This window comes from Phlebotomus papatasi, chromosome 2, assembly GCF_024763615.1.
Source record: "Phlebotomus papatasi isolate M1 chromosome 2, Ppap_2.1, whole genome shotgun sequence".
In the NCBI taxonomy this organism is placed as follows: Eukaryota; Metazoa; Arthropoda; class Insecta; order Diptera; family Psychodidae; genus Phlebotomus; species Phlebotomus papatasi.
In genome coordinates, this window is record NC_077223.1 from 49,154,039 (window position 1) to 49,179,485 (window position 25,447).

Genomic DNA, 25,447 nt, shown 5'->3' on the forward strand with positions numbered 1-25,447 from the left:
TAATGAACCGGTTATGATCCAATAAATAATCTTTATCCGAAAATCTATTTTATTATTATAACTATATTGCGAGATCTTTGGAATGCTTTATGAATCGGTTCAAATCGGTTGAGAGTCGGTAAACGGGAAATGACGGGAAAGTTCTTTTGAGGTGTAACATCTAAGTCACGAGTTCGAGTACTTCGCAAAGCCTGGGACGCTTTACCACATCTTTTTTATTAATTATGTAAAAATTGAAAAATCCAAAAATCCTTAACGCCACTCAAATATCCGTAGTGCGATAAGTAAGTTTGTATTGCTAGATAACTATAGGGTGAAGTTAGTTACGATTGCTTGACAACTCTATGCACGAAGTAAGAATGTATGGCTTTATGCCGATATCAAAATAAATATATCTACGGCTATCCATATAAGTTGTCGAGAGAAGCGATATTTGACGTTTAAGACTTTTTCTGTGCGATTTTTCCTTAAATTTTCTACAAAACAATTGATTTATTATATTGTGTCATAAAGTAAAAGAGGCAGAAAATGGTGGTGAAAGTGTATATAAGTGGAATGTCGGGGAATAAGGAGGTAAATTCATAAAATAAAATGAGAAGCAATGTTGAGGAGGGGCCACCATCTTTGTTGGCACTTTTCAAGAGAAAAACCGCATATTTCTCATAGATTACTCAAGACAAAAACTCCCCCAAGACTTTTCAAGCGACAGAAAAGCTATACTTTTTAGCATTTTTTGATAATTTCATTGGGAATTTATGAATGTAGAAATACCTTGGGAGACACCACCCAGAAATCTTCCTCTTCCGGAGACGCTCACTCACTGACACGAACCCCCATCCGAGAAAATGTTCTAATAATAAAATCCCCAACAATTTTGGCTCTCGTAGTGTGTTTTTCACCTCTTTTCGGGGACAAGATCATGGCTGATCAAACTTTATGAGGAAGTTTCCACCAAACATTACAAGCCACTTGTTGTGCTCATCCAGCCAAAAATTTGCTAGTTTTTGGGGGATTCCATTTATTGTTCAGTGAATCATCTATCGCTTCTAATAAATTATAAATGTGCTCTGAACTTTCTCTGAAGTCTTTTAATTGCACTGCAATATCAAATAAAGAGAAGTCATGTGCCAAATAAGGATGTGGCATTGGAATCAATGCATACAATAATTCAGACGACAATACAGAGAAGTATTCTTCAGCTTACAAATTTTTTAAATTTATTTATTAGTTTCTTATAATTCTCTTAAAATTGCTAATAAGTTTTTTCGAAATTGATATTTTGAAATGAATGCCACATACCACTCTTGTTCAATAAAATACTGATAAGGACATATTTTATGAAGAGAAATAATTAGTTTGTGTACGACCGATAACGTTGTCATTAAAGATAGCACATTGTATGACAACACTTTGGCAATATATTAAGCAAATTCTGCAAATGAAATTACTTGAAAGATATACCCTTTTAATTTATTAGAAGTTTTCAATTTTCCGTAGTAAAAACAATCTTTTGATGGTGGAAAAATTTGGTGTGGACTGAATGACAAAAGAAACTTATTAGAAGCAATAAAATCCGATAGCCAAGGATAGTACACCCGCCACTTAAATTGTAAACACAACAATTTCATTTTCAATATGCACCAAATCTATATATTCTAAAGTCAAAATTACAACGAAAAGGTCTTGACTTTGAAACTTATTGAATAAGGTAAGAGAAGTAGGTATCGGCCAGTTAAAACAAAATGCTCCATAATTTGCTTGAAATAAAAGCTCTAAACCAATTTTTGGCATTTTTAAATATGCCAATTGGAACTCTATAGTATTCTATTTATCTATATCTCTACATTTGATTTTTTTTAATATTTAGAGAAATTAGTAAAAAAAAATTGGTAAAATTGCAACCATGCACTGTGCATATTGCATCGACCATATAAAATCAGTAGGTCAATTCTGAACATCTTTTTTGTAAGATAAAAGATAATTTTCGTTAAAGATATAAATGTATGTGTGAATATTCCGAAAGTGTAGCCGAGAGAATCCGATGGTAACCCGTACGTAATATTTGACGAACTCAACGACTTTCAAAAAAAAGTAAACAATGAACATTAACATTGCAAAAAATATAGATTTAATTATTTTCTGTTCCATTTTCTGCTACTGTGGAATCTGGGATAACCCATTATTCACCGCTAAGGGCAGAATTTGGAGTCCTAATATGCCAATTGCTCCCGTTTGCTGACACTTTCTCTCCTCTGTGAGAACACTCTGTTTCCCTTCCCGGGGGAATGTAACTCGCGACTTTCAAATTATAACCGTTAAATTCTAGGAGAGAAATTGGCTTCTATAATTTTAACTTGCTATTATTTCCGACAATTCTATGAAATAAAATAAGGATATTGTAGATATTGACATCAAATAGCATTTCTCGATCTGCCCATCCACTAAACATGTTATTACTGAATGTGATATTTAATTAATTTTGTGGTTTATTAGATTTAGTGTTACAGTAGAGTCTCCTAAATTCGAACGCTCGGGGGGTATTTTTGACATTTCTCACCTCCCAAATTCGAACGATTTTTTCAAAACTAACGAAATTTGTGTAAGATTAAATTGTACTTTGAATCAAATTCTCGCACTTTTTCGCAAGTTTTAGTGGTAACATACTTCCTTTTCATTTTATACGATAATAATGTATGTAAACATTAAGGAAGAAGCACATAAATATGATTTTCATTCACCTAGAATACGAACTTTCTAACATAACCTCACAATTGACATTTTGAATCCAAACGGCGTTCGAATTTGAGAGATTCAGATTTGAGAGACTCTACTGTATTAAGTTTTATTAGATGATGAATAATGCGTTTAAAAATTCTTAATGTTTCCCTAATTGTAACTACAATTAACAATTCATTATTTAGCGGAGCCACCGGAAAAATCTTTCTTTTTAAAATCTTGAAAATTGATTACAAAATACACTTTGCCAAATAAAATTATATGAACATGACATTGGAACCGCGCGGCACTTAAAAAGTATATAGTAAAGAGAGGTAATCCGGATACTTTTCATTGAGTGCGACTTTAATGCTTGTTTTTGGACTGATGAAATATTTTTTTCGCCATTCCAAATCAATAGAATTATTCTTTGTTTAATTTAGAATCATAATAGAAATAGAATTTTAGCAATAATATTGATGAAAATTAATAAAATTACGATAATATTAATATATGCGCAAGAATGTTACTGCGATGCTTTTTTGTAACTCCGTTGAATTCGATGAAACTCGGATGCTCATTTTAAGGAAAAGTTTAATGCATAAAAATGAGAAGATATTATTTCAAAAACAGTTTTTAGAGTTTTATTCCATCAATTCATTTCATTAATTTATTATTTAATTATATATATTTTTATTTATTTTAAGATTGCACTCAATTCTTTGATTTTTCCTCGGTTTTCTTGGCTGACTTCCTTCCACGTTTTTTCTTTTCAGCTTCAATTGGCATTTGAGCCTTTTCCTTTACCATGTGTTTCTCCTTTAGTTTTATCTCCTTTTCTTCTGCCCTTATATTTTTGTTCCTCTCTCTGGTCAACTTCCGTTCAGCAATTTCTTTCTTTTTTTGTAAATCCTGCCTCAATTTTTCCTCCTGTTCCGCGATAATTTCCTCGGAAGATACAATATACTGGTGTTTGACATTGCTGGCTTTGACCCTCTTCTTCTGACGACGTTTTGGAATTTCTCCTGGCCAGAAATAGCATTGTTTTAGTATGTCGAAGATCGGTTGAGTCTCAGAAGTTGCAGAGAGTTGGTTTCCAGGGATGACTGGATCATTTGAAGGATTATTGTCGGTGGCCTGATCGTGCTGGTTATTGATAATGGACTCCTCTGAATGTTGGAAAACAATTTTCGGGAAATAAAGACCACCATAGAAAAGTAGCCCATCCATCCAGCCACTCTGTGGTGACGTTCCCATTTTCCATCCTTCTGCGTTGTGAATGGCAATTTTTGGAGTAATGTCAGTTTTATGAACAGCCATTGGAGGAGCAAGTTCGCCAGTAGCTGACACCCTGAGGAGTACTGTGATACATTGCTTCGGTCCTGAATTTTTAAGAGATGGAACTACACGTGAACCTCTCCTGGACAGGACATTTCTATCTTCCGGTGTCAAAAAGAAGGCACTTTCGTCGCAATTAAAAACACGGTCTGGTGAAATGCTCAGAAGGTTGTGTTCTGTGAAATATTTAAGACAATTCTGAAATCATTCCGTGAGGTCTTCAGCAGTAACAGTAGCTCTTTCCAATGAGAAGGATTTTGGCTTGCGCATGCTGAGCTCTGGATGACGCTTAAGAAAATTCCTGAACTAAATGTCTCCGGGTCTTCCAGCTGTAAAATGGTTTGGAATTTTGTAGACCTCACAGATGAGTTTAACGCTGTCCAGAACTTGTTCCTTCCCGATGGGATGCCAGCCATCCGCACATCCCAGGATCCATTTGACAAGTTCTTTTTCCTGTTCTTTTGAAAGAATTGTTGGCCTGCCATTGGGGCACTCCTCTAGGTATTTGCCGGTCAATTTGTTGTGCAGTGTTGTTCTTGGGACATTAAATGTTTTGGATGCATATGCTATGGTAGAACCATCTCGTACACACTGCAAGGCATTCCTAATACCTTCCTTAGAGTCGGGCTTGTCCTTATACGTCTTTTCTTTTGTTCCCTTTGGCATCTGAAAGAGAAAAAGAGTCCTGAACAATGCAAATTCTGAACCAAAACATTGACTTTCACCGCATCCGACATGCATCGAAATGTAAACATTCACAAAAATCACTTATTTCTGTATGAATTATTTATATTATCAATAAACTCTTACTCACCTTGTAGATCAATAACTACACTAACTTTTATTAATAATTTTGATTGCAAATAATGTTTTATTATATAGAAAAAACACTAAACTTTTTCCAGCGACGAGCTGTCAACAGCAAAATTTTCTCAAAAATTAAATTTTTAGTACACAACCAGGCTGACCCGAGCTTAAAAAATATTTCTTTTACCCACTTATTAAACCGATAAAAATATAATTTTTGGTTTTTCTTAAAGTAGAATAGTTATAATATGATACTTCAGTAATTAATTACAGAAATAAAAATATAAATTATATTTTAAGTGGATGTATCGGAGTTAAATCGGTCGCGGCATCCGAGTTTTGCAATCGTCGGAGTTACATGGCCTTACTATATTCCAAATATCGTGTGTAAAAGGAGTAAATTATATACCATAGTAATATTCAAGGAATACTCAATCGTCGTAAAGAACTCATTTTTCAATTGAAAGTTGAATTTTACAACGATTATCGTTTTAAACTTTTTAGTTTAATAAATCACCGGTTTACGTTTTATTTTTTCTAAGTTCAACTCTGGAAATTGTTTATACTGTGCATGGTTGGATTTATATACTTACTAAATTAAGTTATTATACGGCAAAATTTACTCTTTATGAATGCGTTTTTGAAGACAAATATAAACTTCAAAAAGTAGCATTTTAATAAGCTAATCATCGATAATGATATCGTTATAATTTAAGAGTAGTTTAGCTTTTTAAAATGTAGCCTTTTTAAATATTTTGCACTTTACTGACAGTAAAGTTTAATTTAAATTTTCTTGCCGGTATTCGAAGGCAAATTTTTCAAATATACAGCAAAAAGATCATCTTTGATCGGCATCGCTAGATTCTACCAGACTGGATCAGGCTAAATTAGTTTTTCTTTTTCCTTTTTTTCTGTCATTTTTTTTCCCTAATTTTCTTTCTTCTTCAAACCATGTAAGAGGGGCGGACCCTATTGGTATTGATTGAAATAAATAATAATAATAATAATAAATTATTAATTATATAAGTAAAATACATTCATGGTCATTTTAATCTACATCGTTTTTCATACTTAACTGTGAAACCAAAAATGATTTTAAAAAGTATTTAAAATCTTTTAATAAATATATACATTTAACATTACAAAGATTTGTTTTTAAATAACTGAAACAAAATAAAGCAAATATAAAAACTTTATACTAAACCGAAATCAAAGTTTTTTAGTTTCAAGGATTTAGAAGCAATCACTCTATTTTTAAATAAATATAAAAAAAATGCAATGTTATGTTTTTTTTCGTAAGTTACTCATATTTAACAAAAAACATACTTTTCGTAACTTTATTTTTAATATAAACAATATAAATTTGCAAAGAAAAAGTTTTCTTACCTCCTCAAGAGTAAGTAAGATATATTTCAAATTATATTTTCCCGCTAATTTAAAATTAGTTTGTTTCGTTAAGTAATTTTAAGTGTGGCGCCATTGTCACTTCAAGTAAAATTCTTAGTCGCACTACTCCCTTACTTCAGGAAAATCTGCAGTTCGTAATTTTTATATGAGAAAAAAATCAATTTCCATATTAGTGTATTTCCTAGTTAAACAAACTAAGAAAACCCGAAGAAAATCGTTAAATGGGAACTTTTTTTCCAGGTTTTTGAAAAGAGATACGTTTTTGGGACAAAACTTTTACTTTCACATGCTCTAAAAAAATGAAGAATAAGTATTAATCAATTCTTTCAGTTCAACTAGAAGAGAATTGAATGCTGAAGAGAATAAGCCTTTATTCATTTCATTTGGTCTTTAACTCTTTCCGGACCACAACATATCCAGTGAACGAATTTCAGTAAAACTCACTTTATTGTAAGTCTTAGTGGTCAAATATGATACTTTTGTAGAGAAAGAATTTTCTCCGCCTCTGGGAAATTAGAAATCTCATGGGTACTCTCGTCCCCAAAAGAACGAAAAGGAGACAAACTTCAATTTTCCAAAAGGCAATTATATCAATTTTGTGAATTATTTTTACGTATCAAATGACTCTTTTACAATGTTGATCACTAAAACAAGAAGAATTATTGACCAGTATCTTGTGGGATGTCCAGGAAGTGCTAAAAAAGACACCCAGCTCCTGCTTGTAAACAGATTCCTCAAAATATTTTACACATAACACATTAAAACACATTTCTTTCAACACGATGTTATTGTAGACACATTAAGCTTTCTCAAAAAGCATAAAAGACACTTCCTGGGCAATCAGAATTCACCAAAATCAGAAAGAATAGAAAAAACTTCCCTAAAAGCAATCTCCCGCGATGCCAAATGTCAAAATTATCGGCCATATTGGCAAAAATGTCACTCCAGAGGGCCAATTTTTGAAATTCTCACTCGCACCCGCGAGCTCTTTAGTGGCCGAGAGAAATTGACTCGCACACCCCGGAAATTCTTGAGTACGTGCAACGAGTACTTTATGTTATAAAGAAGTCGTTACAGAAGGATTTGAATCTACAGGGTGTGCGAGTGGATTTCTCTCGGCCACTAAAGAGCTCGCGGGTGCGAGTGAGAGTTTCAAAAATTGGGCCTCAGCTTAGAATTTTCCCCATAGCAAAAGAAAGCGGAATAGGAATAACAAGCGTAAAATTCCTTGGGATTTTTCCACTATTTTCCTTAAAAAATTCCATAGGAATTTTCCATAATACGTTCCAAGGAAAATTAATGGATTTATGCTGGATTTTTTATATAGAATACATCCATGGAAATGCTCGTGGAATTTATGTGGATTTTTCCACCAAAATAAAATGGAGAAAAAATGAAGCTGTCACATGCACCTCGTGTTTTTACTTCCGAATATTAAAGAAATAGCAAAGATTACGAGGATTATAATATGTTTTACTAAACCAGCAATAACGAATTAACAATTTGAGCAAGAAAAAAAAATTTTATAAAAAAAATAATTTTTCCTAAAATATATATTAAATGACTTGAAAACAGTATTATTTTAGGTTGGCGGCCTATTTAATGTAATCACTTCACTATTATCTGCACGAAACGCAGTGTCGCATAATTAATTATATTATAATTGCCACATGAATCACTAAAAATGTTTGCGGAAGGTTTGGAAACAAATTATCCACGTTGTCACAACACCATTTTATTTGTTTGACATTCGAGAAAAAAGTGGAAAAAACCATATAAAACCCTATGGAAAGATAATGGAAATTTCCATATGATTTTTTCAGCTTATCCCGCGGACGTTTCACGTGTGAGTTTCCATATAAATGTTCCACGGAACACCGCGGAATTTAACGCTGGAATTCCAGCATATCGTATTTGAAATTCCATGGAGAGCTAAGATTCCAATAGAATTACCGGCTCCAAATTCCATGGAAAACTTAGTGGAATTTTTGCGTCAAATTCCGGCGAATTTTGCAATTTGGACGCAAGTTTTCCACTGGAATTTCCGCGGAATTTTGCTATGGGGTTGTTACAAGCCCACCCGGCAAATTCTGCAGAATTCTGCAGAAATTCGTCAGATTTGAATTACTAACTGCCGAAAAATCAGCAGAATTTCTGCAGAATTTTGTTCTAAGGTGGATCCGATCGTTGTATGAAAATTCTGCAGAATTTTCTGCAGAATTTCTATAGAAAATTTTAAAATTATCGGCAGAATTTCTTTAGAGTACTTAGATGATTTCTACATTTCTTCTACCCTTTCTAATGTTTCTAAACATTATTTTAACTACATAAAAATATGTATTTCAATTTATTTAAAATTCAATTTTTATTCAACAATTTTACGTGAATACTCTCTTTTTTACAATATTATTATGATGTTATAATACAATATTATTAAATCAGCCGTAATAGAAAATACGAAGGGGAAGGAAATGGTTAGAAAACACGAAAGAAATTCGCTATGCTCACGAAGTCGCACGACTATCCCGAAGCCACACGAAGTATCCGATTGAATGACAAGAAACGTTAAAATTTCAAAAGTGCAGAATTGCAGATCGAAGTTTTGCTGGGAGGTTGCCCGTCAAATCATTGCTCTACCTGCCGATTTTACTCGGAGGTTTTTTTGAATTTTAACGGTATATTCTAGTACATTCAGAGAAAATCTGCAGATTCTCGGCAGAATTTCTCCCTAGAAAATCTGCATAACCTCCATTACTTCACAAAAATATTGTTGATTTATGAAGAAACTGTAGAAGTTATAAAGAAAATTGTATGCTCTGCTTAACAAGCATTACCGAGTACACATTTTAAATAAGTAAAAAAAACTGCGAGCAAAAATACTAATTTCTTAAAAATCGCCAATCGAATGATACAAAAACACGAAATTTTGGTCGACACTCTGTTTAAAGTTTTCACTTCACTTTTCTCTACTTGTAACACGGCGTCGCAGAATTCTTTATTTTATATAAACACCGTGATATCACAAAAAATAACTCTATTGAATTTTGCAAACTTCAGTGAAAAATTTTTCCATCTCTTCTGACACATCTTGTCTGGAAAGTCTGGAATGTAGAAAAAATCTACAGAAAATCGGCAGAATATCTACAGAAATTCGTCAGAGATTCGTCAGAAAATCTGCCGAAATATTCTGACGAATTTTGTCCCAAGCCCAAATAAAATTCGTAAGAATATCTACAGATATTATCTGCAGATATTCTGTAGAGGTGTAGATTTTCTCTACAGAAATCTTAAAGATATCTGCAGATATTATTTGACGGGTGGTGTCAAAAAGCGAATGGCGGGCATTGGCGGGATAACCTCTCATTTGGCTTCTAGATTTTTGGGGACGAGAGTACCCATAAAGTTTGAACAAGTTTTTTGAAAATTTGAGAAAGAATTGTTTTTCGAATTTATGCAATCTGTAATTGTTATTTATCATACTTATTGGCCCTGAGAGGTTTTTTTCTTATTCTGGTCTTGAAATACGTAAAAAGTCACAATATCTGCAAGGAAAGCAGAAAATCGAAAATTCACGATTTTTGACCAAAAATATCTCAGCTCAGGAGTTAATTGGGATCCTGCAAAAAATATCCTAGATTTGGACATCCTTATAGTTTGTAATCATCTACAAGAATCGGAATTTTATCGATTCTAAATAAGTCTAAAAAGAATTTTTTTTCCATGGGTACCCAGAGTCCCAAAGGAGACGAAAGAGTTAAGCTATTGGAAAGACCTTAGGAAACCTCACAAGCCCGAACTGACTCCAATCCGTTATGAACCGGATCATGATCGATAACTAATTTTTATCCGAAATTCAATAAAATTGCTTCTATAGGTTATTTTATGCGAAAAAATGCTGTTTTTTGATCTTTTTGACCCACGCTACCCCTTATACACGAGGAATTTCGCATGATTCACTTTACAACTATACAGTTCTTCTCAGTGAAATAAGAAAGATCAATTAATCACCAATGCAATCCACATGCAACAAGCTATTTTATTGGACGTTTAACACAAATTTGTAGTGCAAAACGAAATGTGTGTTTAACATGAAAGTTATGATTTGGCCATTTTCACTGTGGTTGATTTCTGCATAATGTCTAACATGATCCATTTTTTTAAATAATATATTTTTATTACGTTTTTAGGTGAAGAAGCGACAGCAACGTGTTCTAATGATTCTCGACAGTAAAAATATCAAATATGAGGTAGTGGACATCGCTGAACCTGGCAAGGAGACGGAAAAAGAATTTATGCACACCAATTCGACAAGTACTGGAGCTACGGGTAGCGATCCCAGCCCACGGCATCCACTTCCTCCCCAAATATACAATGATGTGGAATACTGTGGAGACTATGATGGGTTTGATTTGGCCAATGAGGTTGACACACTCGAACAGTTTCTCAAGATGGAACCAGCTGTGACCACTGCAGAGATTGAACTCACCACAGGAAAGGATAAGAATGGACTTAAGGAGGAAGAGAATAAGGAGAACAGCGAAGAAACCGATAACAGAGAGGTTTGAGCAACATTTTTCTTTATCTCGCGTGTTGATTTTCTCACAGAAAAAAAAACACACATTCTCTTTTCTTTTTAATTAAACCCGCTAATGATGGTTTTACATTCCTTTAGATGCGAGATTAAAAAGCCCGTTTTTAGCTTTAGTTCACATTTTAACAGTTGAAAATTAAAAACGTACAATAGACGAATAGACATTAATATTAACACACAATCGGGATTTTCATGTAATACAATATCGAAATTTTTTATTGTTATCTTTAAGCGATATATTTTTGCTAAATTAATGGCAATTTGTACTATGCAATAAGCTTTAAAAAGACATTAAGATGAAGAGAAAAAATTATTAAGTAACAATCATTTTATCTATTTTTTTTATAATAATCATATTATTCATATTTCTATTTCACTTAAATGTTTCGCTAAACATTTGTTTGACTACTTTTTAACAGAATCTAGTGTATTTGCAAAAAAATTGCATGGTGTGTTATCCATCAAAGTTTGAAATACAAGAAAATAACGAGACAAATTCATCGCTAAAATACAATTACTAAAACTTTATCAAATTGATCTGTACAAGAAGTTGTCTAAAAAGAAACTCATGTGAATTGTTGAAAAATATTGCATCGTTGAGATTGTCTCCAAAAAGATTTTCTATAACATTATTATTAATAGATATTTTTTATCCAAAAACAGAGTTTTTATGTTGTGCTTTGTGCAAGAACAAAAAATATATACAAAAAGCTCACAAAGTGGATTTTTTTTGTAACCAAATAACGTGCATTTTTGTTCGTTGTGGATCAGATTTTTTTATGTGTATTTAACCCGTAAGCAAAATATTTGATATATCAAATTTATTTTTTAGAAAATGAAAATAAAAATATAATTTATCATATAAGATTTCCATATTGATTTTCATCTCCTGCATCTACCCCCTTCCACATAAAAAAAAACATTGGCATCACCCTGTGTTCAAAATTGGCACGAATAGAAAGAAGAAAGTGTGGCGGAAAATGGTGAGCAGACCGCGAAAGACAGTAAAGATGAAAAAGATAAGAACAAGGAAGAAACTGAGGCTAAGGAAAATGGGGAAATTGAAGAAGAGGAAGAAATTGAAGATATTTTTGCTGAAAAGAGCGATAAGGTTGAAACGGAAAAAGAAAAAAAGAAAGATGAAGAAGAAAATGGAGAAGTCAGCGAAGAAATTGAAGATATTTTCGCGGATAAAGAAGAAACAGGAAAGAAAAATGAAGAAAATGAAAAGGCAGAGGACGTAATTGAAGATATTTTCGCGGATAAAGAAGAAACAGGAAAGAAAAATGAAAAGGCAGAGGACGTGATTGAAGATGTTTTTGCGGAAAAAGAAGAAGCCGAAAAAAAAGCTAAGGACGTCAGTAATGAAAACAAGTCCGAAAAATCCGAATCTGATGCCTCCGAAAGTGTTGAAGATGAAGATGGCACAACCGATGATAAGCCAAGTAATGAAAAAATTGAAGATGCTGAAAGCAAGCATACTTCCAGTGAAGATAAATCAACCAAAGAAGCTTTATCAAACAATGACGAAAGTATTGAAGCGAAACCAGAGGATAAAGACGCTAAAGAGACTGAAGATTCCGAGGAAGATGAAGAGGAAGAAGAAGAAGAAGAAGAAGAAGAAGAAGATGATGATGATGATGAAGAGGAAGCTGAAAGCGAGGATGAGGTTTGGAAATATGGCCGAAAATTCTTGTGCAGTCACTCACTTTCTCTTATTCTATCCATTAAAATTTCCTGGACATATTAATCTTCTTACAACTAATTGTTTTACTCTTGCACGATATTAATTCTAGAAGCTTACTCTCATAGAAGCTAATTAAGCTTTAATATCAGCTGAAAATCTAGAGCATATCCGAAAGGATTGATTGGTGTGATGTGTATTGCAACGAATGTATCCTAATTCATATTCTTTACTTTCCTTGTTTGTTTCCCTTGATATTTGTTGGAAGTGAAGAAAGTGGAAGAAACGGTTACTGATGAGACACATAATGAGTCCAAAAGCACAAAGGATGATGCAGAAAATCCTCCAGATCCAAGTGGACCAGAAACACAATCCCAAGATGAGACTCAGGACTTAGAAAAGGTTTGTTTGAACATTTTAAGCCTTAAAGAATGACAACGATGACAAATAATCTGAACCAAATGCCAAATATTTTCCCTGTTTAGAGTTCATATTTAAAAAAGTGGTGGCAAAGCATCCCAGGCTTTGCGAAATGCTCGAATTCATGACTTAGATGCTATACCGCAAAAGTACTTTCGCATCATTTACCGTTTACTGGTTCTCAACCGATTTGAACCGATTCATAAATCTCTCAAAAGATCCCCCAAAATAGTTTTAAAAGTAATAGGATTGATTTTCAGATAAAATTTTTTTTATCGGTTATGAATCGGTTCATTACCGATTCAAAACCGATTGGAACCGATTCAGTTTTATCGGAAATTCCAAGACCTTTCCAACGACCCCAAACATGACCCCATTCACTTGATACATACACTTGATACACTTGATAAATACACTCCCTAGTGTCTTTTTAACCTTTGACCTTGAAAAACCGTTATTAGGAATGATTCAACGGTATTTTCGTAAATGAACGAAATATTCGCCTGTATAATCTCTAAAACATGTCCAAAAATGAAAAAAAAATCTCATGACGGATTTTCGAGCAATCCCAAAAAACATAGTTTTGGTGGGGAAGGAGAGGGCTGGGGGGAATATGAGGGGCATGTTAACAATCCTTGGGTCGACTTATGGGGGGGTCCCCCGAAGGTACCAAGTCTCTATCTCTAACCGTTTGGCCTATAGAGCTGATGACATCCTTACGGACAGACGGACAGATGGACAGACGGACAGATGGACAGACGGACAGATGGACAGACGGACAAACAGCGTGACTACATTTCTCAGAAATCATCTGAAAAGTGAAGATTTGTTAAGAAAAGTGGTGCCCGGGGGGTGGAAGGTGGAAATTTGAGGGGGTGAAAAAATCGAGGGATTTATAGTGTTCTCTCCGTAGAGTTCGAGCAGTTAATTATATTATGAAAAATTTACAGAATATTTGTGATAATTTTGAAATCTGAGAAGAGAACAACAATATTTTTCAGAGTTTTTCTTTTATTTGTAAAACCCGGACATCTTGAAGATCAGAGAGATAAACTCCTTCCGGCTACGTTAGAGATGTTTGGGTCCCGGTAGAAATCAGGAAAGCCAAAATACCGAATGTTCAACATCCTGAAGGGGATGAAATTATATGGAGGATAATGTGTAGAATAATTTCCCAAGACACAAAAAATTTCCATTTGCCTCCAGGTAGTGCGAGTGCAATCATGGGAGTAAATATGACACTTTTAAGAATTGGGGATTTTGGCTTTCAGGATTTTACAATACAGATTAAAATAAAGATCATGACCTGAGTTTTGATATTTGTTTGGAGTTGAATGGAGTGGAGTCGAGTGGAGCTTTTTAAGCAATAAACTCAGGTCATAATATGCATACAGTAATACGGGCTTCATACGGCTTAGCCATCTGGCTTAACTCCACTACGGCACGACTCTCCCTCTATCGGGCTGGTCTCTCTATATCAGGCACGATTTTTTAGGAAATTGTTGCTTAAAATTGGATATTAAGGGCAAATGATCCATTATATTTTGAAAAATCAAAATTGCTTGTTATTTAAATTTTTGAGACCTTCGGGAACTGGACAAAACGTTCAGTCTGAAGCCGGCATAATAGTCAAACAGTGTTCAAGTCATCTTTTCATTCAGTATTATTTCATTTGACTCCGCAAAACTGTTTCAAGGCCTCTACACATTGGGAGCAATTTTCGTCAAAAATTTTATTTCTGTAAAAATTATACGATGTTTCCACCCACAACATTGCATACAATTTCCTTCAAAAAATCAAAAGGAATAACGGTTTACAAGTCACTCTCCGTAAATGCAAATGACATTGTAAACTTAGTAGAAGGGAACCGGAATTCGACGGGAAGTAGAGTCACTCTTAAAAAAAACGGCAATTGTTTCCAACCAAAGCTTTCCAAAGTTAAGAGTTTGATCAGTGTGTACAAAGAAGTTGCCAAAAAACCACTGCAGAAGTCCAGAAAAAACTAGGAAAATTGTAAATTTGTGCCAACACTGAGAGAAATCCTAAAAATTTAAAATAACATTCCGGAAATGTCAATTTTACCCTGCAGTATTGATCCAAAATCGGTGTAAATATTACCCTTTTTAGATGTATTGGGAGTTAAAGTTACGCTTTTTCATGTTAATTTTACTCTTAAAAAGGTGCAAAAATCACATTAAAAAATGTTGATATATTTTTACACCTAAAAAGTGTTAAAGTTATGAGGAAAAAAGTTAATCACATCCCCGTTTTTTCTCAGTGAAGTTGTTTGCAGAGAAAAATGAATTATTTATTGTTAGAAAAGTGCCCTCACATTCTCTGTTATGCCTTGTAAAGTCCTGAACAGATTAAGAGACAAAACTCTGGAAATTCCTTATTGATTAGACCACTGATGAAGGCTTGGAGATCGAACCGAAAGCTTTGGAGAGAGTTTCGGCATTTCTAAGAGTGACTCTACTTCCCGACATTATTCCGGTTCTAATCTACTATATTTCCCTAACGTCGGTTTTCCCACAATGATTTTGTAAACCTGCTGTTTGTATGCTTTTCTTTAATTCATGCACTTAAGAGTGGTCTTCACCGATCCTATCCACTATATCCGATCGGTAAAGGCCATGCTTAAATGCTAGTATTAAAGAAAAGCTACGAGAAGCAGGGAAAATAGCAAAGTCGTCCCCGATGTGCAAAGTCACCTACATCTACGGTCTACCATACAAAAATTTCCAGTGATTTCTGGATTAAGGGCAGAACCACATTGACAATAAAATGTTCGCCGTAGCCTCACTGTATTTCGTTAATTTACGCATTTTCATTGCAATTCTTAAGCACATTCTCGATTATCGTATTACCTTATCTCATACTAGGTGGCACTAGGTGAAAATAATATAAGAAAGTTTAAGAAATAAAACGAAAATTCTATATACGGTGAGCAAAAAACACTTAAGAGAAATAAATCGTACATTTTTTTCCTCACCGTTTATCGCATTTTCGTTTTATTTCTTCAATTTTCTTATATTATTTTCACTTACTGTCACCGAGTATGAGATAAGGTAATACGGTAATCAAGAACTTGCGTAAGAATTGCAATGAAAATGCGTAAATTAACGAAATACGGTGAGCATTTTACTGTCAATATGATTCTGCCCTAAAGCTAGTTTTATAGTAGGGGAAACTTGGGCAGTAGTAAACATGGGGTAATTGTAAACACTGATTTTTACGTCTATACTACTCGAACTTATATCAACTATTTCCTCAGTGGACAAGGATCTCTGAAATCATATAGACCTCACCTCATAGACCTATGTCTTATCATCAGTCGTCTATTCGTCCTTTAAGGCTTAAGATTGGTTCGCATTGAAATATTTGTATGATACAATTTTTCAAATATGAATTATTTTTAAAGTGATTTATGGTGAATATAATTTAGTATATGGTAAAAATCTTAGTTAAGCCAAAAAGTTGCATAATTGCATAAGTATTATTATTTCTTTTTTCAGAATAACTCGACAATGTCTGAAGAAAACAGCGCGAAAGACGATAATCCAAAAGAGAATGGAAGTGCTAATGAAGTTGCTGAAAATAATTGAAATTCCTCAAGTTACTACTTATTCTAAGGGACATCGGGGGATTCTCTCTACACTTATGTCTAATCTCGTCAAACACTCCCACATCACACATTTATTCTTCTCTCTCGCTCACTATCCAACACATTCTTCTGGCTGGAATCTTCGCAATCGATGGCTGAGTATTTAAAAAACGAAAAGTATCGCTACTCACGATGGTTAAGACACAACGAAATTAAAATCAAAATGAAATTGATAATAAAATACATATTTAAACTTATAGAGATTTTTTTAATTGAGTTTTTGTTTTTTTAGCTGCCTGGAAAATTTGCGTTCTCCAAAGAGGAATTGGACAATCTTTATAATTAGATAGAGAATACTTAATATCATAATAACGTAAAATACTATCACGTCAATATTGTGAAGTGTCAAGACATTCAAATCCATGGATTTGCTACGAATTAATCCGACATCTGGATTCCTTAGGACGAATTCGATCCACCATAATCCTCGTTCAAGTGGAGTTTGAGGTTGGTCTTGAAAAAGACGAGATTTCGTTCGAGCATTGTTCCGATATTTAGTAGAAGTCATCATTTTTACTATCACATCTGTAACTTCTGCTGAAGTGAAGGACCTTACGTTGATACTCTCAGAAATTCCAGCTTTGATTAATGTTTCAGAGTTCTGCGAAAGAATAATGACCAATAAAAAATGACTACAAATATTCTGATGCTATAAAATAAACTTACAGTGAACTGATCCAAAAAGATAGGAACTCCAAGAATAGGGACACCATGCCATGTAGATTCCAAAGAACTTAGAAGACCACAGTGACTTATAAAGAGTTTTGTGTTTCTATGAGCAAGTATATCATTCTGAGGCATCCATCTCTTAATGATGACATTACTGGGAACATTAGGGATTTTTTCATTGTCAAATTTCCACAGGATAGTGTACTGTGGCAAATTTCGGAAAGCTTCAATAAACTTCTGGATTCTTTCATCTCCAAGCATCCAACTCTTAACATTTGTCCCCAAACTGAACAGAATTAATCCATTTTTTGCATTATCTAGAATTTCCTGAAATTCCTTAGGGAGACTTTTAACCTTCTGCACATGCATTCCTGCAATTGGGATAACATTCGGGAGCATTGGTTCTAGATCGTGAATTGCAGGACTGTAATTAATTAAAGTCAAACGAGTTTGACGCTCTAGCTCTGTTAAATCTGGCAGTCCAGGAAAGTCATCCTTGACTACTGAATAGATTTTAGGGAAAACAACATAATACTTGTGAAAGTAATCAAAAAAGCACAGAAAAAAATTTTCAACTCGCCCGAAGAAAGTTTCCTTCAAGCCACTGCCGAAGTAGAAAGGAATGTAAGATGGGTTAAATGAAGATCCTACAAGATTTATAGTTGGAGAAACTGCATGAAATGCCGTGACTCCAATAAGCGGTGGATTCTTGAACTTATGTAGGAATCCCAGAATTGTAGGTAAGCCCATATAATCATAAATTACTAAATCGAATTTAAAATCATCTGGATAGGCTAAAAGTTGCTTATATCCTGTGGATTTCTTAATCCCTGCTAGAGTATTTAGGTAGTATTCTTCCACCTCAAAGATTGTCGCAAGGTTTCCATCGTATCCAAAATCCAGAAGATTCATATTATCGACGTCCTCATAGCCCTTATAAAGTTCAGCATAAACCATTTCGTTGTGAAGGTAAGTGAGATTTGCCACTGGATTGATCTCCACATCTGCACTAATTGAGGTCACATTGTGTCCTCGAGCCGCGAGAGCTTCATTGATCACTCGGAAGAAAATATGATGACTAGGAGAAGCCAATCCCTCCAAAACTAGGATATTTGCACCAAAAACTACATTTCCAGTACACAATATACCAAAAAACACTATCTTCAGCATCCAATGCATTTCAAAAGAAACTTCGTCTTATTCCTCAGAGAGTTGCTGGTTCACTGAATAGATCTCTAATTTCTGCTACCTCATTCTGACTTAGACATTCTATTATCTCAATACTTGTATAACTATCGCAATGACTTTAACTTTTAGATTTTCCATCCATGATTGTAGGCGTAATTGATTCACGGTTGATTAATGTATTTAATCGTTATTTAATTTCATCCTCAGATTGTCTCAGACACTTATCATATTTTGTTATCTTATAAATAAAACTGTCACTAGCTTATCGGTTTTAATTTTTTTTTTGTAATTAATAAAAAACCCGGTTCAAAATTCAAGTTCAAAATTAATTCACAGAATTACATGAACTTGAATAGATTCGATGCGAATTCTATGAAAATTTTGTATCTTTTTTGTAAGATCCATGATCATTCATTCGTAATGGTGCTCCTATGCCCTTTCGATTTAATTGAATTCAATTAATTTAAATTTCAACCTCTAGGGGGGAATTGGGTATCATTAAATCGGAGAACCTAACATAATGTTTTTTTCTATTTTTAGATAAGCCCACTGAGACAAAAAGAGAGTGCGATTAACCTTTTTTCCTCATAACTTTAATACTTTTTATGTGTAAAAATATATCAACAATTTTTAATGTTAATTTTACACCTTTTTAAGGGTAAAATTAACTTGAAAAAGGTAACTTTAACCCCCAATACACCTAAAAAGGGTAATATTTACACCGATTTTGGATCAATACTGCAGGATAAAATTAACATTTCCAGAACGTTATTTCAACTTTTTCGGATTTCTCTCACAATCAGTGACTGAGCCTTTTAGTAATGTAATATAGCTTCACAAATTGGTTTGTGAAGCTCTTATGTTCCAGTGGGCACAGTTAACAGAAAAAGGTAGCGTTTTCATTCAACATATTTCTGCTGAGTCAGTCAGCAGTTTTCGAATAAAAAGTGCTAACCAAATATATGGAAATGACACTGCCTCGCCAATGTCGTTGTAAGATCAGCAGAATTCAGCTGAAAATAGATGTTTTCAGCTCAATTGAATATGGTGCTCGCTGGGGTATTAGGATTGTAGTCTTTCTAACAGAAATTGGATAGGGGGAAGCGCGCTACCTTCGGACAACTCAAGCTTTGGACAATTTAACTTTTTCTCTATTCTTTATGAATTTCACCCATAGTACTTTTCTGAAAATTTCAGGCAATGGATATTATAATGAGCCAAATTCATTTATAACACATTGCAAAAATTGAATTGTTCGAATCATAAATCGTCCGAAGGTAGCGCGCTTTCCCCTATAGTATTTTTTTCTTGAAACTGAATTTAAAATTTAAATTTAGATTTGACATAAAGAGATAACTAGAGGGAAATGGGATTATTTTGAGCTGTGGGTCTGCATTAATGTACGATTTTTTTCGCCTAATCCTAAAGGAAGCCGGGCCTCAGAATTATTTTATTTAGTTCAACAATTGTTTTAGAGCTAAATTGAATTACGTTAAAGCCCAACTTCCTTTAGAAATGTGTGAAGAAATCGTATATCAACGTAGTCCCACCTTTCCCTATATGTGGATTTCTGTATGAAAAAGGTAAAGGTAAAATTAAAATTATGTCACTAAATTGAGAAGGTATGCAAGCACTAGAAGTTTGTTTTTGCGGGATTCACAAAAAATAAATTAAAGAAAAAATAAAATTCAAGATTCGCCTCTTACTCTATTTTAGTTATTTATTTATTTTTTTTTGTAGAATCTTCTCATTTATTGCAGACATTTAATATTCATTAATATTTCGCTCCATAATGATTACACAAAAACTGAGTTTACAATTGAAAGTGATAAGATAATGAAAACCAAAATTTAAACAATCAAAGAATATACACTGTATTTCTTATGGTTCATCTAGAATTTCTTTTTTATCTTCACTTTTTGTTCATACACCCCAACTAAAATGCAAAAAAATATATGAACAAAACAAAAGATGTTCTGTATTTAATCATCGTCATAAGCCAAAATATCTACTCATACTTCGTCTTCTTACGTTGAGAAGATACTTTGATCCTCCTGACAATCACCCTCAGAATTTTAAAAGTTATATACAAACAAAGAAAGACGACACAACTCAAGAAAACTACAATATCACCATCATGCTTTTGGAAAATATTTAAAGATAATGCTTCTGATCTAAAGATATTCTCATTGGGATTTCTCAAGACATATTCAATCCACCAGATTGCACGATCTAATGGTTTTTCTGGATGATCTCTGAACATTTTACTTCTCAGAAGAGCATTTTTCTTGTAAGTTGAATTTGTGATCAACTCCAAAATTGTGGACTTAAAAGTATCTTTAGTCACGTTTCTAATATCATACTCCAGTGCCATTCCCGCCTTCACAGAATTTGCGGCATTCTAGAAATACATGAAACAAATGAGTAATTAATTTTTATTAACTAAAGTGCTATAATTCTTTAATTTACCATGAATTGATCAAGTATTATTGGTACACCAAGGATTGGAACGGCTCTCCAAGTTGCCTCATGAGTACTTAATAAACCACAATGACTTATAAAAAGTTTTGCATTTGGATGGGCTAGTAAATCTGATTGTGGAAACCACGGGCGTATCACAAGATTAGGAGGAACTTCTAATGGAAGATTTCCTTTGACTTTCCAGAAGATTGTGAATTGGCTCAGCTCTCGAAACGCTCCGACTATGTGCTTGATTCTCTGCTCCCCCAGCATTTCTGGTTGAGTATTAGTTCCCAAACTAAAGAAAACAAACGATCGTTGATCAGCAATCTCCTTAAGATCCTTCGGAAGGCGTTTTGGCTCTTGAATTTGTAGTCCAGCAATTCCAATTACATTTGGAAGCATGGGTTCTGAGGGCTCAAAAACGGGATGATAATTCACTAAAGCTAATCGAGCTGATTCCTCAAGTTGTGCAACAGGAGGAAGTCCTGGAAAATCTTTCTCAAGTCCAGTTTGAATTTTTGGTAATACTAAATATTTCCTGATTGTGTGATCCACCCAGTGGAGTAAATAATTCTCTACACGTCTTAAAAAACTATTATAAGATTCCATTCGACAATGATGTGCCACAAGAGAAGGGTGATAGGGAGAGCCTAAGATAACAGAGGTCATGGATATGGCATTGTATCCTGTTAAACCTATGAGAGGTGGATTTCCATATTTATGCATAAACCCCAAAAGAAAGGGAGTCGCTATAAAATCGTAAATTACGAGATCAAACTTGAAGTTTTCAGGATAATTTAGAAGTTGCTGATAACCTGACGACTTTTGTGCTCCATCGAATGTCTTTAAGATCAATTGAGTTAATACGGCTAAAGTCATCCAAGGATTGATTTTTCCCATTTCTACGAAGTTTATAGGATCTTCTCCACTGGCATAGATGCTCTCATACACTCGATCCAAATGAAGATACGTTACATTTTCTGGAAAAAAAAGTTACAAAATTTATTTGATATTTATTATCGGAGGTAGCCAAAATCCTGAACACCAAAATCCTGAACGCAAAAATCCCGAAAGCCAAAAACCAGAAAGCCAAAATCCCGCAAGCCAAAATCCTGAATGTTCAAAATCCTGAAAGGGATGAAGTTATATGGAGCATAATGTAATTTCCCAAGATACAGAAAATTTGCTTTTACCTCCAGCTAGCGCAGATGCAATCGTCGGAGTATCTATGACACTTTTAAGAATTAGGGATTTTGGCTTTCGGAATTTTGGCGTTCGTGATTTTGGTTTACGGGATTTTAGCTTTCGGGATTTATTTAGCTTTTAACTTTTAAGCTCTCAAACGCAAGTTTCAATGTGTGAACTATAATAATTATTCCATCAAAAGTAAGCTACTCTATTTATATCAAATATAGTCATCAAATCTGCAATAACATAAGCAGTAAAGTACAGTGAAGACTGTACTGAAGTCGTACTGAAATATTTAATCCTTACCAACTGCATAATGGTCAATATCTGCCCCAATAGCTGTGACATTGTGACCACGGGCTGCAAGTGCCTCATTAACTACTCGAAAAAGAACGTGATGACTTGGTGAAGGTAGTCCTTCAAGCACCAATATATTAGCTCCCAAATTTAAAGAGAAAAACGTGAATACGACTAGACCGATGATTATAAGCTTCATTTTCAATTTTAAAATTTTTGTCGATCCTATTACTTTTGTTCACAACATTGTACTGATGATTTTGCTGTTTAATCTCTGTTGCTTGAAGAAAATATCAGACAAAAGATAATAGTTGATGATCAGTGTGGTAGTGGTAGTTTAAAACTCACAATAATATTTGTTATGACGTAATACAATAAGTTCCATTCAAAATTATGCCTTCAATATCATTATCAAGGTTACTGTAAATTCTGCTCTTATGACCATCCGCAACATGTAAAAAAATCACAAATTGTTTAGACTTTGGTTCATGATGAATTTTGTCGGATAGATTAAAGAAAAGAAATCATACCTTGTAATTTGATTATTATTAAAAACTTCATATGAATTTGTATTCGAATGCATATTAGGGGAATGTAGGCATGGTTCGCACAGAGTCAAACTTCAAACGATGTGAATTTTCTCTTTGTTTGGAAAGAGTTGAATTACCATTTCTCATCCCGATTCATGAGCTTAATAATTATCTATCGTACGGCTAAGAAATGACGAACTACGAACTAGCTCTTTGTAAACAAATAGAAAATTTGTGTTGTTTGAAGGTTCACTCTGTGCGAACCATGCCAACATTCCCCTAATTGGTCAAGCTAAAAGGAATAATAATAATAATTAGCAAATATAATGAGTTAAGGCCCTCTGATCGACAGGGCCGTGTCGTGTTTTTGACTCAAAATATCATTTGGCATTGAGTCATAACATAAGTTAATTTGATTTATAAAATTTATAATATAAAATTCTAATATAATAGAGAAATTCGAGGACTAAGAGAATAAAACTGAATATCCTCTTTCGTACAAATCCCTTTACATAATAAAAAAATTAATACATGTTTTTATGCATAAAGTACATCATTTATAAACTATAATTTCTGAAATTTTCATTCTAAAATTAAAAAAAAAGTCAGTTGTTGCGAACTGATTTTCAGAGACCTTTTTTTAGAAAAAAAACTTACTTTACGGTAGTTTAATTACCAAATTTTCATTAATGTTTGTAAACATTTTCAAAATTGACTACCGTTAGGCTCCTACCTAATAAAAATATTGTAATTGAAATAATTTCCTTAAATAAAATTTATCGTAAATGACAGTAATGATGATTTGATAATGACTGATATTACTTTTTATGTTTTATACCGTCATTGCGGGTGACTTTGCACTCTGCTGTCCGTAAGACTTTCATAAATTCTAGCACTTATTGATGGTCTTCGCCGATCCGGTCTACCATGTCAAAGTATATAGGAATATGTTAAGTACCAAGGTACAATGATCCCCAAAAGGATTCTTGTAGTTTCAGTAATAGTCAATGAAATTCTAGTATAGGTATTTTGTCAAAAAACGCCTCCGTGAAAAAGTTATCTGAAGGTGCAATTCCAAAATCGATTTCAGAGCAGTAAATTGCCCAGATTCAGTCTAAATTTATCTGGCTAGAATAATCCACTTCGATTTTGTTGATTATTTTTATTAAAATATTTTTTTCCCTATTATCTTCCTAAGAACGCATGATTTATGTTATAAAATTGCATATAATGGCCTTTCTAAAGCACCATTATAGAAGTATTTGGCTAAAAATTATCCAATTTTTTTATAACTTAAGATAAAATGACCGAGATCTACAAGATAGCATGGTCGCCATCTTGATTTGACGTTTCTGTCCGCCATTTTGAATAACTGTCAAAACAAAAATCTCGTCCGATTGAGCTGAAATTTTAGTATGTTCTAGCTGATGCCAAGGCCTTTTCAGAACATATATAAAATCCGACCTAGGTCAAGTTTTTGTCTGGATATAGGGGCTCCAAGTTCAAAATTTTGACATTTTTATGAATACAGAACTATAGGGAGCTTCTTTTATCAAAACTATCACGAAAAAGACAGCGCTATCGTTAGGCGGTGAGATCAAACAAAAAAAGAAAAATAATGTTTTTGTTTATAACAGCGCAATATTGAATAATCTTAAAAACTGTTTTCGCAAAGATGAAAAATAAAAAAAATTAATTAAGTGCACTTTTCGTTTATTTATTTATTTTTTAAATTATGTTAGAGTAAATAAATATATAAAATTAAAGCCTCAACCATTTTTAATGGTTACTGAGGCATGTCCTTTAGGTTTCAAATATATAAGATTAAAAAATAAAGACCGCCAAAATATGAGTATTACAAAATTTTAAACTTTGAGCCTCTGTATCTAGGTAAATACATGACGTCGACTGGAACATAGATACGTTTTAAAAAGGTCTTGACACCAGCTACAACATACTAAAATTTCAACCCAATCGGACCAGTTTTAGGGTTTGACAGTTATTCAAAATGGCGAACAGAAACGTCAAATCAAGATGGCGACCACGTCAACTTGTAGATCTCGTGCATCTTACCCTTAGATATGAAGATCTTCATTGTCGTTTATTACAGAAATTGTTGATTTTTTAGTATTTATTAAAAAGTGCAAAGTCACCCGCACCTTAACCCCAGTGCAAGCCTTTTTCCTTGATTTTTTTAAACATAGTAAAATTTTATAAAATTAATGCTAGTGGCACAAAATCCATTCATTAACAACTGAATACAAATAATTTTACCCATTCACCCCTCTCCTTTCACTTTAACTGTCCACTTTTAGAGAGGGTAAAGTTGAAAAACAGGGAAAAAACGTGCAAAGTCACCCGCAACGACGGTATCTAAATATAATATTAACTTTCTCAAAATGATAGTGCGCTATAGAAATTTTCTCTGATCATCACTCTTGGAATAAAACTACTACAATTACAAACAATCTGTTTGCGCTGTGTTA

At 33.6% G+C, this 25,447-nt stretch overlaps 3 protein-coding genes across 6 annotated transcripts; 1 reads left to right on the forward strand and 2 right to left on the reverse strand.

Annotated features, from left to right (window-relative positions):
- The first annotated feature begins 372 nt into the window (after window positions 1-372).
- On the forward strand, window positions 373-16,823 carry LOC129801527 (glutamic acid-rich protein). Its single transcript, XM_055846695.1, has 5 exons — window positions 373-573; window positions 10,455-10,826; window positions 11,817-12,527; window positions 12,816-12,944; window positions 16,478-16,823. The coding sequence occupies exons 1-5, from the start codon at window positions 529-531 to the stop codon at window positions 16,565-16,567; spliced, it is 1,347 nt and encodes a 448-aa protein (XP_055702670.1). The 5' UTR covers window positions 373-528; the 3' UTR covers window positions 16,568-16,823.
- Window positions 16,814-18,735, reverse strand: LOC129801506 (UDP-glucosyltransferase 2-like). The gene is made up of 2 exons (XM_055846618.1): window positions 17,293-18,735; window positions 16,814-17,227 (listed from the first exon to the last, which is right to left on the reverse strand). The coding sequence occupies exons 1-2, from the start codon at window positions 18,472-18,474 to the stop codon at window positions 16,835-16,837; spliced, it is 1,575 nt and encodes a 524-aa protein (XP_055702593.1). The 5' UTR covers window positions 18,475-18,735; the 3' UTR covers window positions 16,814-16,834.
- Window positions 18,736-20,177: 1,442 nt separating this feature from the next.
- On the reverse strand, window positions 20,178-25,417 carry LOC129801507 (UDP-glycosyltransferase UGT4-like). Of its 4 annotated transcripts, none has more exons than XM_055846620.1 (4): window positions 22,780-23,459; window positions 22,441-22,705; window positions 20,953-21,926; window positions 20,178-20,884 (listed from the first exon to the last, which is right to left on the reverse strand). In XM_055846620.1, exons 2-4 carry the CDS (start codon window positions 22,628-22,630, stop codon window positions 20,492-20,494), a joined length of 1,557 nt encoding a protein of 518 aa, XP_055702595.1. In that variant the 5' UTR covers window positions 22,631-22,705; window positions 22,780-23,459; the 3' UTR covers window positions 20,178-20,491. The 4 variants fall into 4 exon arrangements, with proteins under 4 accessions (XP_055702595.1, XP_055702596.1, XP_055702597.1 ...); XM_055846621.1 differs by having other exon boundaries at window positions 22,441-22,711; XM_055846622.1 differs by lacking the exons at window positions 22,441-22,705; window positions 22,780-23,459 and adding an exon at window positions 25,236-25,417.
- Between the last annotated feature and the right edge of the window lie 30 nt (window positions 25,418-25,447).